The sequence below is a fragment of the Schistocerca americana genome, chromosome 2 (assembly GCF_021461395.2).
Source record: "Schistocerca americana isolate TAMUIC-IGC-003095 chromosome 2, iqSchAmer2.1, whole genome shotgun sequence".
In the NCBI taxonomy this organism is placed as follows: Eukaryota; Metazoa; Arthropoda; class Insecta; order Orthoptera; family Acrididae; genus Schistocerca; species Schistocerca americana.
Window position 1 is genome coordinate 800,047,312 of NC_060120.1, and position 16,585 is coordinate 800,063,896.

The following is a 16,585-nucleotide window of genomic DNA, read 5'->3' on the forward strand; positions in this document are numbered from 1 at the left end:
CTTTGGCGCACTGTTAGCACCCACTGCTTCGACTATTTTTGTCTCTGGCTTTTAACTATAAATCCACAGCGTATGTATCTTCAACTTACAGAGGACATCATTATATTGTTGGGTGTTTAGGTTTTTGAAGGCTCTGAGATCTCTTCATCTTTGGTGGCTGCATAGTCGCACTTAACTCAGCACCTCAGTTTCCAAATAACTGAAAATTCCGAAAATACTTTATTATAGGCCTTAACCCAGCAGAATGTGTGATTGTTTATATGTTCACCACAAACAAGCAACTGACCATGCATGTCTGGAACATCACAGTGCACATATAAACATTCAGATGTTTCTAATGTAGTGTTTTGTCCACATAGATACCATAGGTGAAAGCTTCTGGTATGATACTTGTATAACTATTTCAGTCGTTGTAGGCAAATGTGGGGCTTTCACCACCAGAGAGGTTTACGGGGATGTATAAATCCCTCGAGTATAGTTTTCCAACATAATACATCAGTTTTTTTTATTTCTTTTTAACTTAAGCTTTTCGCGCCTTATCCTGAAAAATGAAACTCTGTGCCTGGAAATTTATCCCTGCACCAAACTGAGAAACTGCAGTATGCAAAGGTTTTTGTATTCTGTCATAGGCTATTTTGTAATGGCAGGTTGGAAGAGGGGAACGATGGAGTGAGGTGGCGGGCAAGGAAAGATTAAGAGTAGTCAGACAGCTGAGTAAACACTTGTTGTTCGTGGTTGTGCCCTACAAAGTGCTATACTTTAGTGGTATAACGTTTATGGAATTTTCAGAAAGAATTATCTGTGTTTGGAATAGGTGTTTATCGTTCAAAACTACTGCCAGGCATGTGAATTTCATGTGTGTCACAAAACTGCTTATGTATATTCACTGGAAAAAGTTCAAAAAATGAGTGCATTTTACTGTATACCATCACAATCACGAATATTTTATGACTTGGCTGAGGCTTTTTACTGTTTGAAATATTTTATCTTTGTACAAAATTTAAAATAGTATGGGGTAGTAGACTCAGCAGGTTCATGGTATTTACCTTACCTACATGATAAAGAAGTAAACATTACATTGGTTTTAGTTCTAGGAAATCCTGCAGTGACTGAAACTGACTTGCTTCATGTATATTGATAGGAATTATGTTATTTCATGGCTTTTCTTGCTACATTGATATGATCATATCATTGAGTCTTGTACAGATCCTCAGGAGTGTTATTCATGCATTCTGGAATGTCCATTATAATTTTGTTAATTGTACCAAGCAAGCTGGTTTGTTGATTTCCAGATGTTTTGCTGGAAAAAGTGAAGTGAAAAAGGTGGCACACACGTTACTTCCTTTAGTTGAGTATGGACTCAAAAATTTCTTCACTACAATTTCACTAAGATTTAGAGTCTTTATTGACAATTATCGTGTACTTCTGCTCATACTTGTCAGGTTTTGAAGCTGTGAAGTGACACATACACTGGGAGAGGAGCAACTGCTCACTGACACAAATATGTAGGCTAGAAATGTATGTGCTTTGAAAGTTTGCTATGAATCCCTCCCTTGCATCTGCAATGAGAGCAAACTTGTCACCTTTTAGTCACTCCAACCTCACTGAACTCGAATCAAACCTGAGGAACCTCATGATTACTCTAAAGCGATTATGTGATATTGCAGATTAATAAAATTGTATTCCCCATTTCTGTTCCTTTGAATTCAGTGGCATCCATAATATACAGAGTTGTACGAAATGCGTCTAACTCTTATAACTGTAATGAACATTGTTCACCTCCCAGCACACTACATGCCTCTGTTATAAGTGAAATTTTAAATGTCCTATGAGGTTTCAGGATTGCAGCTGGATCATGTTGACTTCTTTCCGCAGTATTATGACTGGCAACCGTTCAACCATCTTCAGGTGAGTGTCCACCACTGCAGACTGCCAGTTCATGGCATTGGCTTTGTACCAAAAACTGGCTCAGAAACTCATGTGCATTGGTGGCTGTCACCGGAATGTCGTCTGTCAAAATCTATGCCCTCTGCAAAGACTGTTCCATCTGTGGCACGCAAGCACGTGCATAAAGGTGAAACCACATATCTGCCTTCTGTTGGAATGTGCACTTGTCACTAAAAACAAATGTGAGATATCTCTTTAGAATAAAATGCTTTCTCTCAGAAGAAATTAAAGAGATAACCGGGTCCCAAGCCTTTTCCAGTTTAAAGCTGCCATCATAATTTATAAGGTTTTGAGGTAGACATATTTCTGCACATTCTTTGATTACTGAATCCCAAAAGGATCTTGTTGGGGCCAAGATTTTTGTAGCAGGGTAGTCCACAGAATGTCCAATGGTAATACAATGATCAGCTATGGCTGAATTACTGGGCTGTGGAAGTAGAGTGTGGCACTCATGTCCAATGCACCTTTCATGTACTGTGTGTATCGTCTGACCTAAAGACGCTTTGCCACACTGGCCAGAAATTTTGTAAATCTCGGTCTTTGCAGACAGAGATCGCACTTTACTGAACCGATAAGGGCACTAATCTTTGCTGGTGCCTGTAAGATTACTTTAACTTGATGTTTCCTTAGGATTCTGCCTAGTTTAGACAAGAGGTTGCTGATGTATGGAAAAACGCCCTGGACTTAAACAGCTCCTTATCTCCTTGATGTTGTGGGTGGTCATGTTTCTTCCTCCTTAGTGCTGCACTAAGAGTGTGGAGAGTAACCATTGCCTTGAACACCAACTGTAGATGGTCTAGCTCCTTTGAAAGTGTATCTCCATCAGAAACAACATGAGCCCAGTGCACCAATGTTCTAAGGATGCCAGTAGTTCATGAAGGGTGATGGCAGCTTGACATTTGAAGCCATCACCCTTCACAAACTTCTGGCTAGTTAGACCTTTGGTGCACCTGGCTCATGTTGTTTCTGATGGGGACAGCCTTACAAAGGAGCTAGAACAATTACAGTTGATGTTCAAAGGTAATGGTTACTCTCTGCATCAAATTAGTGCAATGTTAAGGAGGAAGAAACATGATCACTCACATCATCAAGAAGATAAGGAGCTGTTCAGGTCCAGGGCGTTCCTTCCATACGTTGGCAACTTTTTGTCTAAACTAGACAGGAAACATAAAGTTAGTTATATTCCTGCCATAGGCAAAGATTAGTGCCCTTCTCGGTTCAGTAAAGAATGATTTGGGTCATCGGAAGGCCGGGATTTACAAAATGCCTTGCCAGTGTGGTAAGGCATACATAGGTCAGATGATAAGCAAAGTACATGAAAGGTGCGTTGAACTTGAGCACCACACTTGCCTTTTGTAGCCCAGTAACTGGCCATAGCTGAGCATTGTGTTACCTCTGCACACTCTATGGCTTATTCTGCCACAAATGTCTTGGCCCTGGTGAGATCCTTTTGGGATTCAGTAATTTAAGAATGTGTGAAAATACGTCCATCACAAATCTTATAAATTGTGATGGTGGCTTTCAACTGGACAAGGCTTGGAACTTGGTTCTCTCTTTAATTTCTTCTGAGAGAAAGCATTTTATTCATAAAGACACATCTGGTGACATCTGACAATTGTTTTTAGCGATGCAAGTGTGCATTCTGCCAGAGGGCAGACATGCAGTCTCAACTTTACGTATGTGCCTGCGAACCACAGATGGAACAGTTACTTGTGAGGGTGTGGATTTCGATACAGGGCGCTCTGGTGATGGCTACCAATGCTCATGCATTTCTCTGCCAATTTTTGCTGTAAAGCCAATGCCGTGAACTAACAGTCTCCTTCAACAATCAAAGAAGCTTATAATGCAGAGCATCATAGCTAATCAAGCCTTGAAACTAATATGAACCTACTTCTTGATGAAGGCAAGATTACGAAAGCTAACCAGTACTTCAAACACAAACAGAGGAATCCTACCCTCATGTAAGGTAAAAAGGATTCTCTCACTATTATGCAGTAGCAGTCCCCCAGTGACAGTCACTCAACTTAAGATGGCTGGACAGTTGCCAGAAGAAATATTGTAGCCAGAAGTCAACATGATCCAGCTGCAATCATGAAACCTCATAGAACATTAAGTATATAAGGAAACTTCAAGAGTCACAATTTTGAATGTATTTGAGAATAAGTTCATCAATAAACAAATACCAAGCACTTGAGGAAAGAATCATGATAAAACCAGAATTCTCCCAAAGAACACATTGCTGTTAGTGCCTTCCAGGACTTCTAATTTTGGTAGGAACTACACCCCACTTTTGCAGTGCCTGAGTTATTCTGAATTACGATGCATTGTTCCTTTGGAGGTGTGTGCATGTGCGAAGGAAAAGTTATCATGGTGACTACAGCTGTTATGAAATTAAATACATTAAATGTATTCACAATTGTGAATGTGGACAACAATCAGCTATGTAATGCAATGACAATGAAAATTTTTGCTGGAGCAGACACAAACCCAGATTTCCCACTTGTTGTGAGCGGTCACCTTACCATTTGGCTATCAGAGCACAACTCGTGGCCAGACCCAAACTTCCAAATGTCATCAATCATATGTCTGCAACCTGTACTCGTATGTCCATTATGTATATTCCTGTGCAGGGGAGACATTTTACTTGAAAGTTGCGAGACATTTTACTTGAAAGTTGCGAGACATTTTACTTGAAAGTTGCTCGCCCAGTGTTGGCGAATAAATAAGATATTGCAGTGCCTATGGCATTCTGAATTACGATGCAATGTTCCTTTGGACATGGTTGACGACATTTGGAAGCTTGGATATGGCTGTGTGTCATGCTGGATAGCGAAATGGTAAGGTGATTGCTTGCAATAAGCAGGAAATCCAGGTTAGAGTCCCGATCCGATAAAAATTTTCGTTGTCCTCATTCCATTACACAGCTGATGGTTGTCCATATTTACAACAGAGAATACATTTAAAGTACCTCCCACTTTGTTCTGTCAGGAGATTCTACCCCTATACTGACAGTCATATTATTGAGGAAGCTGTCAAAGATGTTGCATGTAGTTTCACACCTGTATTTCAGGAGCAGATGCAAGGAAGGCTACAAACAGTGTGTAATAATCGGCCGTGTTTAGTTTATTTAGTGGAACAAAAAATTGTATCAGCGGGTTTATAATTTTTTCTCAAAAACTACATATTTGTTAGTGTAGACTATTATTCCAAAATGAACTAGGATAAGAAATATTAAGTCACAAACCATTGTCCACCTAGTATAACAATAAGATGAGGGAAAGTGGCTGAAATTTTAATATGGGAAAAATTTCCTGTAGGCAGTTTCAGTCTCAAATTCATGAAACTTATTTAAAATACATACTGTTTGAACTCCCTAAGGCAGTTCATTGTGTAATAAATCATAACTTGCTCTCTTTTGCATTACAGGAATGCTTGTCCTGTGAAAGAAGAAGTTGTAGCACCTTTTTGGGCTAACAACACCCGTGGGGAAGTCCTTGCTTTATTGAATTTGTATCCATTTGAGCAATATGTTCACTGGGAAAAATGCACGTGAGTATCTCTGAGAAAATGAAAGGGTTTTTGATTACATTTTATCCATTATTTATGAATGTTTATCAACTTTCTTCTTTTATAATTACTCTTTCTGTATGTTTCCATAATGACACAATAGTGATTGTTTAAATACATTACATTACAGTATTGACTGATATTTAAATACATTACATTTTGTGCTTTCTGTGCTAACTGAAAGGTCAAATGATTAGCGAAAAGATTTGTCTGAAAGTAATAAATAACACAGATTAGAGAAACATTTGATGCACCTCTAAAGGATGCTCAAAATAATGTGCAGAAAATGAGGTCCTATTGGGCAATGGCCTTGCCGCAGTGGGTACACCAGTTCCGGTCAGATCACCAAAGTCGAGCACTGTCGGACATGGCCGGCACTTGGATGGGTGACCATCCTGGCCGCCACGTGCTGTTGCCGTTTTTCGGGGTGCACTCAGCCTCGTGATGCCAATTGAGGAGCTACTCAGCTGAATAGTAGTGGCTACAGTCAAAGAAAACCATCATAATGACCGGGAGAGCGGTGTGCTGACCACACGCCCCTGCTATCTGCATCCTCAGCTGAGGATGACACAGCGGTCTGATGGTCCTGATGGGCCACTTGTGGCGTGAAGACAGAGTGAGATGAGGTCCTATTGAGAATTTAAAGTCCAATGTTTAGCTTAGAATCTTTGAATGTGAGAGTGTACTAGAGAATATTTGTCTGTTTGATTATGTAAAATGTGCAGTCTAATTTGCTGTATGTGATTTTGATCACCATTCAAAGGTGCATCTAACGTTTCTATAGCTTGTTTTATTTCTTATTTTTAGACAAATCATTTCACAAAATATTTCATCATTTTGATTTCAAATATTTTTTATTGTATTATTGTACTGTACTGAACTGCAGCCAAAGGAAGTATGACGAAGGTGTTAAATCCTGCACTGATGAGCCAAAATATTGTGTCCACTGCCCACGGGGAGACTGTATGCTGTGTGGTGGCATTGTGGGAAGATGACATAGTAAGGAAAGTATAAACGTGGATCATAGATGCATGGGAAATGATTCTAGTTACAATACAGGCTGCAAAAAGGGGAAATCCACTGACCTATGCAACATAGTGCAGACTGTTATTGGCTGATGCCTGTGAACAAGCATCTTGGTAACTGAGAAGCTGGTTGGCTGTTCAGTGGTACTGGTAGTGAGCACTATGCAAAACAGTGACGAATAGTGAAGCCACAGGTAGGCAATGAGGTGGTGGATGTCTGTGCCTCATCGGAGAATGTAGAGGCTGGAGCCTAGCAAACAGGATAGGAGGAAATATGATGACAGAGCAATGCTGATGCAGGCACAGGTGTATCAGATTACACTGTTCAGTGCATGTTGTTGAACATGTGGCTCCATGGCAGATGACCCCTGTGTGTTCCTATGTTTACACAAAAATTTTGTCAAAATTGCAATTGGCATAGGACAATAGACTTTGGACTGTGGATCAATGGAAACATGTCATCTGGCCAGATGAATCAAGTTCTTCATGTTGACTGTCATGTCCAAATACGCCGCAATCCAGGAAAACTGCTGTATGAAACATGCATCATGCCAAGGTTGTAGGCCAGTAAGAAGGGGGCAGTATTATGCTGCAAGTTAACGTTCGCCTGAGCTTCCATGGGATGTGGGGAAGTAATTGAAGGCACCATGACAGTTATGGACTGTGTAAACACTGTGCAGGCCACATTTATCCCCTTTTTCCTGATGTCTTCTCCAAGAGTGATGGCATTTTCTTGTAGGATAACTGTCTGTCACTTGGCTAGAGCCATGCTACACTGGATTGAAGAACATGATAATGAACTCATGCTGGTGTCTTACCCGCCACATCTGCCTGATCTGAACCTATTGAAACACATCTGGGGTACTACAGGTTGCCAGCATCACACCCACAAATGACTGTCCTGCAATTTCTGGAAATTGAATGACCTCCAGATTATTAAGGAGTTTTTGAATCACTGCTGCATTTCATTCTAAAAAGAGGTGGTCAAAATGTTTCAGTTAATCAGTATATATGGCTTCAGAGACCTAGTTCATGGATGAGACACACTCCAGAAATAAAGATAAACTGCTGTTGTGGAATTTGTGGGGGAAGTTGTCCATGCATGACCATTTATTTAAAAATTGCTCTCCAGTGAATAAAAGCTTTACTTTAACTCCTTGTCTTATGGAACAATGCAGCTGAAGAATATAGTTAGTCAGCAAAAGTGAGCAATAAGAATACTGCATAAAAAGCACCTGTAAATCTTGGATTCCTGTCTCAGTACAGTGACTCCTTACTTTTTACAACTAACAGAAAAATCAGTTTCCAGTCATATATGATATAAGCAATCTGTACTATTATATAGAGACAAGTAATTGTTTAATGTTTCACCAAAAAGTTTGTGACTGAGTTACTTCAGATTTTGACACATATTCTAATAGACTTTTGGATGGAAATAGGCTGTGTATACATTGTCACATTCCATCTTGGATTTTCCATTGTTTGATCCTTTATATTTTTCTAATATATATGGTATGTAAAAGACAATTCAGTTGTCAGTGTTGTTACCAATAACTAGTTTATCAGTCTCCTTCAAATTTTTTCATGATACTCTAATGTTCGGATAGTTGTAGAATACATCTACGTATGGTATAATAAGTATGTTCAAAAGGTGCAACATTGCAAGACAAAAATCTTAAAAAGTTCTTGAATGATTTACTTCAAATCTTTACGCAACACTCCAGTACCATTGGGAAGGACAAAGGCTATATATTTTTAAGCAGCAACACCCAGGTTTTCTCTTAAAGTCAGCTGCAAGGAAGAAAATGCTGTGGTTTCAGTTTTTCCTCACAGTTAGTTTTAGCTACAATATGGGGGCATGTAAGCTTACACAAATTGCTTCTCCCATATTACTATCTTCATATAAATATTCAAACAAGAATTGTACACAAAACAAAATGCTGATTTGTTTTCTTCCTTGCCATCAGTTTTATAATAAACGGGACAGGACAGGACTTATTGGCTTATGATTAGAATACATTTATGGAATTTGAATCATCTGACACTTGGTAATTCTACCCAGTCAAAGAGTAAAACAATGTGAAATAGTCATTGGAGCTACTATCCTCACAGGTACAGCAGCTGGAGAAATCTCTCTCATGCACTTGATCCCAGCTGATTTATCCATTCATTTTAAGAGACTTCAATTTCCAATAAAGGTTTTGTTTGTAATTACAATAAACAAGGCTCAATGTCAGAGAGTAAGGAATAAGGTGAGAGAGAGTGGGGAAGGAAAAGTAGCTGGACAAAGAGAGGGGCGAACAATGAGTTAATGTATATGCAATTCCCATACATATTTAGCAACTGTGAAGCATTGCTGGGTTCGCTGGTCGTTATATAAGACATAAACACAAGTATCCTAGATGCTTGACTCCTATACAGTTCAACACAAAAGGGGAAAGAGGGGGCCGAGAATTTAAGTTTTTCTGTATTCTGTTGCAAACAAGTTCACACTATACAAGGCAAGAAACTCTCAGTTCCTTCAAATTCAAAAGAAAATTAAAATATTACTTTTGACTCCTTATGCTACAAATTATCTGATTATCTAAAGTCAAAGACTGATGGTTCCTGTTACATACAAGTAATAATAATCATTGGAAACAAGCTTATAAAAATAATGAAATGTATTGCCATCTTTTCTTTGACAAATGCCCAATTTTATGTAAACATTAAATTACTTGGGGTAGTGTATTGCAACACCTGTGGTGTTCCAGATGTAACTGTTTTCTTTAAAACAATATTAATGTATTCATGTACACTGATGAGCCAAAACATTATGACCACCTGCTTAATAGTTTGTTCTTTGGAACAAAATACTTCACTAATTCTACAAATCAGAGATCTGATAGTTTGTTGTTAGGTTTGTGGAATTAGATGTCTATGCACAGGTCATGAAATTCATGTAAATAACGCGGTCGTGGTGCCCGATACTGACCCAGATGGGTCCCATAGTATCTACATCAAGATGATGTGGTTCACCCAAAGAGCCGACACATTTCCATTGATCAACGGTCAAATCCCGATGATCCCATGCACACTGAAATCATAATTGACAATGCCATTTGGTCAAGATGTGAACACACAGGGGTGGTTGCTGTTGAGCTCCATGTTCAACAATGTATGATGAATGGTGTGCTGTGAAACACTATTGTGTGCACCAGCACTGTGCTCTTTTCAGCAGAGGTGCAACAGATCACCATTTGTCCTATTTTACAGAGCAGAAAAGCCACTGGACCCCACATTCTACGAAGAGTCGTGGACATCAAACCATTTAGCACCTGGTGGTAGTTTCACTGTCCTTCTACTCCTTGCTGTAGATGCTCATGACAGTACCATGTGAACATTTGACCAGCTTCACTGTTTTCGAGATACAAGTTGACCAGCTCTGCATAATGATGAGCTACCCTTTGTCAAAGTCTCTTATCTCAAGGTGTTTATCCACTTGCAGCCCATATCTTTGCTAGGGTGATCCCCTGCCCATGTCTGCTCTGCTTACATACTTTCGCTATCACATCATGTGCAAGCAATGCTACCCGGCAGCATCCAACATCGTGATGGGAAATGGTCATGATGTTTTGGCATATCAGTGTAAGTATTTGAGAGAGAAAAAGCAGGTATAAAGGTGGAAACAGAAGATTTATTCAAAGTAACTGCTTTCACAATGAATAAGACACTTTCTTCTTTCAGCACTGAATTAAATTCCAGTACACAAAGACAAAATGATAAAAATAATGCATAATTCCAAGATCACTTTGAGTATCACAATGTTTTATTATACATTGTTCTAGTGAGGATTGTTGCTATTGTCGTCCACTGTTCTGTGGACCAGTTCATCTAGAGCGTTATAAGGGGAGACTCGTAATTTAATGTATACCTCAAATCACTCAATACTGGCAGAACCTTTCCATTTGTCACTTGATATTTACCCTCTGACACCAAGCCATGTAATGATGTACTATAAACTAAAAATAATAGTTTTGTGTAATTCATATTATCTTATTAAAGCTTCTTTTTTAAATTTTGCTGTCAGGTATGAGCTGAAACAAATGTACTGTCGTGAAGGGTGTCGCTGTGAACAACAGTATCGTCTTCACAGACTGTTGGCATATGACCCCAACAATGAATGTCGTGGAATATTCTCTGATTGGTTTAAATTTCCATCATGTTGTGTTTGTCGCTGCTATGACCTGCCACCTGAATTCCAAATGACATCCCGAAGTCCAAGAACCCAGCCATCAGTCTCAAACAGCTTAGGACAGCCACCAACTCATTGGTATAAGAAGGAAAGTGACTAATTTTCATGTAGTATATATGAAAAGACTTCTGCAGGGAACAACTAGTATTTAATTGTATTGAAGTTAATTTTCAAACAATTTAATATTAACACCCCAATACTGCTGCATACCAAGCGAGATGAGAGATAATTCTATTACACTGGATTATTGAAGGAAAAAAAAGGATCCAATACAGAATGCTTAACAAAAACTATTGGAGGATAGCAGAAATACCAAGCTGCACACAGTAATTTAGCCATGTTCCCAAAATAGTGAAGACACATTCTGTTGACATTTTAGCACATGGAAACATATTTTGATATCTTCTGCATTGTGCTCATAAGCTGTGACATACAGGATAGGTACTTTACTGTTCCCGGTTTATACAGAATGAGATTAAACCAATCCTTCCTTTTAAGAGAAAAGCCTTTCAGATGTTAACTGTAAGATATGTTAAACAAATTGCATGTTTTTTGTTGGTAAAACATTTACAATTTATCATTTGCAAGGAAGGAAGGTAGGAACAAACAGTGGCTTTTACAATGTTTCGTGTCACTCTAGTTATTTTTTGTGGATGTAAATATCTGGCTAACTGCCCAACATAATGTGTGTTAGTACATTTAAAAGACTGAAACATTTGTGCAATTTTATTGTCATATAAGCAATGTGTGTTAACTATTTAACTAACACCAGATTAGTTGTCAAATCAAAATTATTTTGACTTATAAATTTGAGAATAATTTGTATATATAGTTTTTCCAAAATGTGCCTGTGAATCATTGAACTGAAATTTTCTTGTTTCTGAGGAATATTGAAAATTACTGTAAAGATGTACATTTCCAATGTATTCATAGATTTTCAAAAGTTTTGTTTTTATTGTACATAAGATGTATTTATTTGTACACTTGACATAAAATCTGTGCATAAAAGTATGTTTCTTTCCTGCCCTTCTTCATATTGTGCACCCCCCCCCCCCCCCCCTCTCTATAGTTGACTTTCATGCTTTGGATACAATATGGCAAAATGTTTCAAGTAACAGTACATTGTTCACAATACACAAGTATTTAATGTCTAAATTTAGAAATTATTGGATATTGAAATTGTCTAAACTGTTCCTGTTAAATTCATGTGAGAAATGAAACTTGACCTCAATGTCTGTGCCAGTTACTAAATACTGTGCAGTACCAGGTGTAGAAGTTTGAAACCAGAATTGAGTTGCAATTATTACACATCTGTTGTTTGAAACTGATAAACAATATTTTATTCAAAATCTCCATTGCTATTTATACATTTCTCCCATCTCTCTGGCAGGCTAGAAGGGCATGCAAAAAAAAAAAGTAGTTTTCTTCTGAAGTGAACCAGTCTGCGAGCCATTTTCGTACATATTCCCATGAACTGAAGAATTGTTCAGTGAGTGTGTGTCCCAGTGATGCAAATAGATAACTGGATGAAGCCATGGGGGGGGGGGGGGGGGGGGGGGGAGAGGAGAAAAAAGAGGAGGTTACACAGTATCAGACAAGATTTTGCAACAGGATCCAAGACCTCCTCCTACATAGAACTCAACATGTTGCTTGTAAGGGACATTACACTGGAATACATGTATCGCAGCTTGTATGAGCACCATGTCAATCTGATGTTGCAATTCGTCCTCTCATACAAAAGCTCATCCAACATGTATGCAGAACTGCCCACTTATAAAAGTCGTATTTACGTGATGTCTATAGATTTTTCGTGAAATACTTGACATGTCACAGAAGTTGCAAATGGGCAGTACCATCTTTGGCATTGTGCCGCCATATTTGTTTAAAAATGCCTATTTGATCTTGTGCTCTGTGGAGTTCATTGTTGTATTCATGGTGTTTTGTGGATTTTCCTTTCTTCATCCAAAAGGGCAAGTGCACCAGCACATAAAAATATAGTCTTGGGAAGCCATTACAGAGTCTGAAAGCTTTGCACCACCAGATGCAGTGATACTTGCAAGCAGTGTGCTCTTACAAGTTGCGATGCACATCCTGGAGATTTGTATACATGTCAGGCATACTTGCACTGACACAAGTCCCAGATGTGAATGTACCTTTAACAGAACAAAATCAACAGATGTAAAGGTAATTTCCAGACTACCCCAATGAGGTGTGATAGGACGGTTGCTGTTTACATTGTATATAAAGGATCTAGTAGAAAGCTTCGAAAGCTCATTAAGACTGGTTGCAGGTGATGTGGTTGCCTATAAGAAAGCAGCAACACCAAAAGACAGTATCAATTTTCTGGATGATCTACAGAGAATTGATGGATGGTGCATGCTCTGCAAGTTGATCCTGAACGTGAATAAATGTCGCATAATGTGCATCATAGGAAAATAAACTTGCTACTGTGTGAGTACACTATTTATGACAAATTGCTCGAAACAATATCTACCACAAGATATCCAAGGGTAACTACCCACAACGACCTTAAATGGAATGGCCATGTAAAACAAATAGTAAGAAATACAGATGCCAGACAGATTCATAGGAAGAACCTTAAGAGAAATGTAAATTGTCCATGTAGGAAGAGGCTTATAAGGCACTTGTTCTACTAGTTCTTGAACATTGTTCACCAATCTGGAAACCTCACAATGTAGAACTGATAGAAGAGAGGGAAAGAACCAGGTAAGAGTGGCACATACTGTCAGGGGATTGTTTTCACAGTTCTAGATGCCTACGGTTTGTTTTCAGGCAGTACTGACAACTGGAAGCTAGTAACAGCTCTGTCTCCTATCTAGAAATTTTTTTTGCTGTCCAGATTATAGCAAAAGTAAATAGGATACAATGCTTGAATTGTTATGTTCATCCCACAAGGATAGAAGTAATTTTAAAAGAAGACAAGACATACATAATTGTTTATATACTTGGTTATGATGCGATTCTTAAGGTCTGGAATGAGTTAGGAATGCTATGTGATGCACAGGTAATTTTAGAATGTGGTAGAGAAACTGCAGCCCAAATAAACAGTGTAACATTAATGTATATGCAGCCATGGGAAGCACAGAGAGAACAAATAGAGGCTTCTTTCATAGACAACTGTCATCACATAAACACACTGCCATGAGGCTGGTGGCAGCCACAGCAGAGCTTTACACCTAATGTCTTTGTGCCCACTGGTGGCAACAACAGGGCATCATGTTTGATGCCATGGCCTGGCCTAGCAGTGAAACATTTGTCAGTATGGGTGCAGCATTCAACATGTTAACATACATTTAGGCAAAGGTAATAATAGGTGGAGGCTGTATCTGTTTCTACAAGACAACACACCAACTTTAATTCATGTGAAGAGCTCCAGACTTCAATACATAAACCTGGAATGGAGGATATTCAGCTCAATGTGAATCTTATACCTAAACTTATGTGGGCTGATGTACCGCCAGTGAACTCAATGGAATATTTGCTGTACTTGTATTCATGTATAACAAAGGTACTTGCAGAATCTGTCTTGTAACTTTCTGACATCATACCACAAATATAAACAATTTCTTTTCTGGCCAAGGCAAACAATTCCTTGCTCCAGGAAATTGACCTCGAACAGGAAATTATATAAATTTAGAACGGATGCCACAGCTCACTAGGAACATACAGATAATATGGTAAACAGAATATATTAAACCACAAATTAAAGAATGCATTATACAGTTTTCCAGAACTCCAAAGCATTGGCAAAAATACCAGTAGAGTACTATTTTTTCTCTCTTTCCGAGAACTTAGTCTAAAATAAGTCTTAGTCCAGAAACATATGACAGGACTCTGGATATGTGCACAGAATGAAAATGACATTGTGTGTGAGAAAAGTAGCTGTATTTCATATAATCTGGAATTCAGGGAGGGACTTATTATGAAACTGAAGGATGAACAGTAGATGTAAGATACTAATGAAATTAAAGAGGTTGTGCGCAAATGTTACACAGATCTTTATATAGAGAGGCAGTCAGACATCACAACTGTCAATGAAATTTTGTCGCAAATACTAAGAACCTATTTGGTGTAAATTATAAATTTTGGACCTGCTTTGTAAACAATAGAATGGAACCACTTCTAAAAAATGTAATAGGATCATATCGGTCAATTGCGATATAAGGTATTTCAATTTTATCTGAATGCAGGGATAATGTCAGCTTAGCCTGGATATGTAAATGCAGTCTTTTTGTGGTTCTCTGATGTTTTAATTACCAACAGTCTTCCACCTGGCCCAAAACATCAATTTCTGGGGAACCAGTACGTGGCAGCATTGCCTCCAACAAGAAAGTCCATGGTAAGCTGCCTGAAGGGATTTTGGAGACGTGAATAGTGCTAAACCTTGGCATAACTAAGACCACAGTGGACTCAGCCTAGGCCTGAGTACTTCTACGTCTCTCAGCTTGGGCTCAACAAGATGAGTTAACACATTGATCATTTGCAAGCAGGTACCTCAAGTCTGTAAACAACATTGTCAGCTGAAGAAAGTAACAAAGTAACAACCCTTAGTTTAGTAAGGTTTAGTCTGATCCTGACCCCCCCCCCCCCCCCCTCCCACCCGAATGCATCACATGCTGATAACAAGAAGTTCTTTATCTACTACTAGAAAGAACTACCTACTACACAAACTGCTTTGTCTTATTGTATTTATGGTGTTGTCTTTGTAATTAATCAAACATATAAAATGCAATAACTCAGTACAGATTTTCTTGTGTGTTGGCACTGTCTTCTGCTGACCTCTTCATTTAGCAGTCAGTTGATCTTTGGATGACCTGTAATACATATAGTCTGGGGAGTTGCAGAGCTTAACGCATCAAGCCATTTGCAATAAAGTATGAACTAAGGATGCTGTAGGCTATTGGTCTGTAGCTTTGTGTCACACTTAGCAAAAGATGCATGTCTCGTGTAGTACTGATTAGAATAGAATTATGTTAGAATGGAAAGGTGGTAATTTGCCTAAGTTTTGTGCAAAAGTCAAGGTATTTAATGAGGTATAGTAGATTGATTAGATCTAACTATGGTGCTACAGGGAAACATCTGGACAGACTATTAATAAAACTACAATGTAGTTGTAAAAAGAGAAATAAAGGGGATGTATAAAAAAGGCAGACCAAGCAGACAGTATAAAATGTATTACGTAAGGCAAAAATGGAACAAAAGGTGAATTATTTGGTAAATGGGTTTCTGTGTTCCTGCTCCTACTACAGCTTATTACTACAATGGAGGCATTACATTTATCTCTTCAGGCATATAATGATTCATGTGTCATACAATTCAGCAGGACTTGAAAGCTTAACAATTTAGGTTACCCATGAAGCAACAAAAGAGCAATGAAAAGTCAAAGGGCATATTAAGAGTAGTGTAATATTTACCATTTCATTGGTAAATGCAGTTTATTCTCTGTTAGAAAGATTACATATTTACTGTTTACAATTAAGAACTGAACTTTTCATTGACAGCTTGATCTAACCATGATACTCAAAACAACATCTTTGTACATGAGAAAAAATATGGCTCTACAGAAATGAGCTTTTTTTGGGGAAAAATTGTTATAGCACGAAATTGGCATGGAAAAACTGTAGTTAGCTGACTGAATATTTTAAAAAGGCTTATTGCATTTTCACACTGATTCACACAGGAAATTATGCTAAGATATTTGTTGTGCAATGCATATCACATTATCATGTATATGATCAAATGTTATACTGAAGTTGTGGTAAAGACTTTCATTATTTTTCACAATAAAAAC

At 38.3% G+C, this 16,585-nt stretch overlaps 1 protein-coding gene across 3 annotated transcripts in view; it reads left to right on the forward strand.

Moving 5' to 3' along the window:
• LOC124595275 (protein spaetzle 4-like) overlaps positions 1-11,045 on the forward strand; it is a 55,842-nt gene extending 44,797 nt beyond the window's left edge. For all 3 annotated transcript variants that reach the window (XM_047133951.1, XM_047133950.1, XM_047133952.1), the window contains 2 exons: positions 5,374-5,496; positions 10,609-11,045. In XM_047133951.1, coding sequence (XP_046989907.1) covers positions 5,374-5,496; positions 10,609-10,873 — 388 coding nt within the window. In that variant the 3' untranslated portion in view covers positions 10,874-11,045. The remainder of the gene's footprint in view (positions 1-5,373; positions 5,497-10,608) is intronic.
• Positions 11,046-16,585: the final 5,540 nt, after the last annotated feature.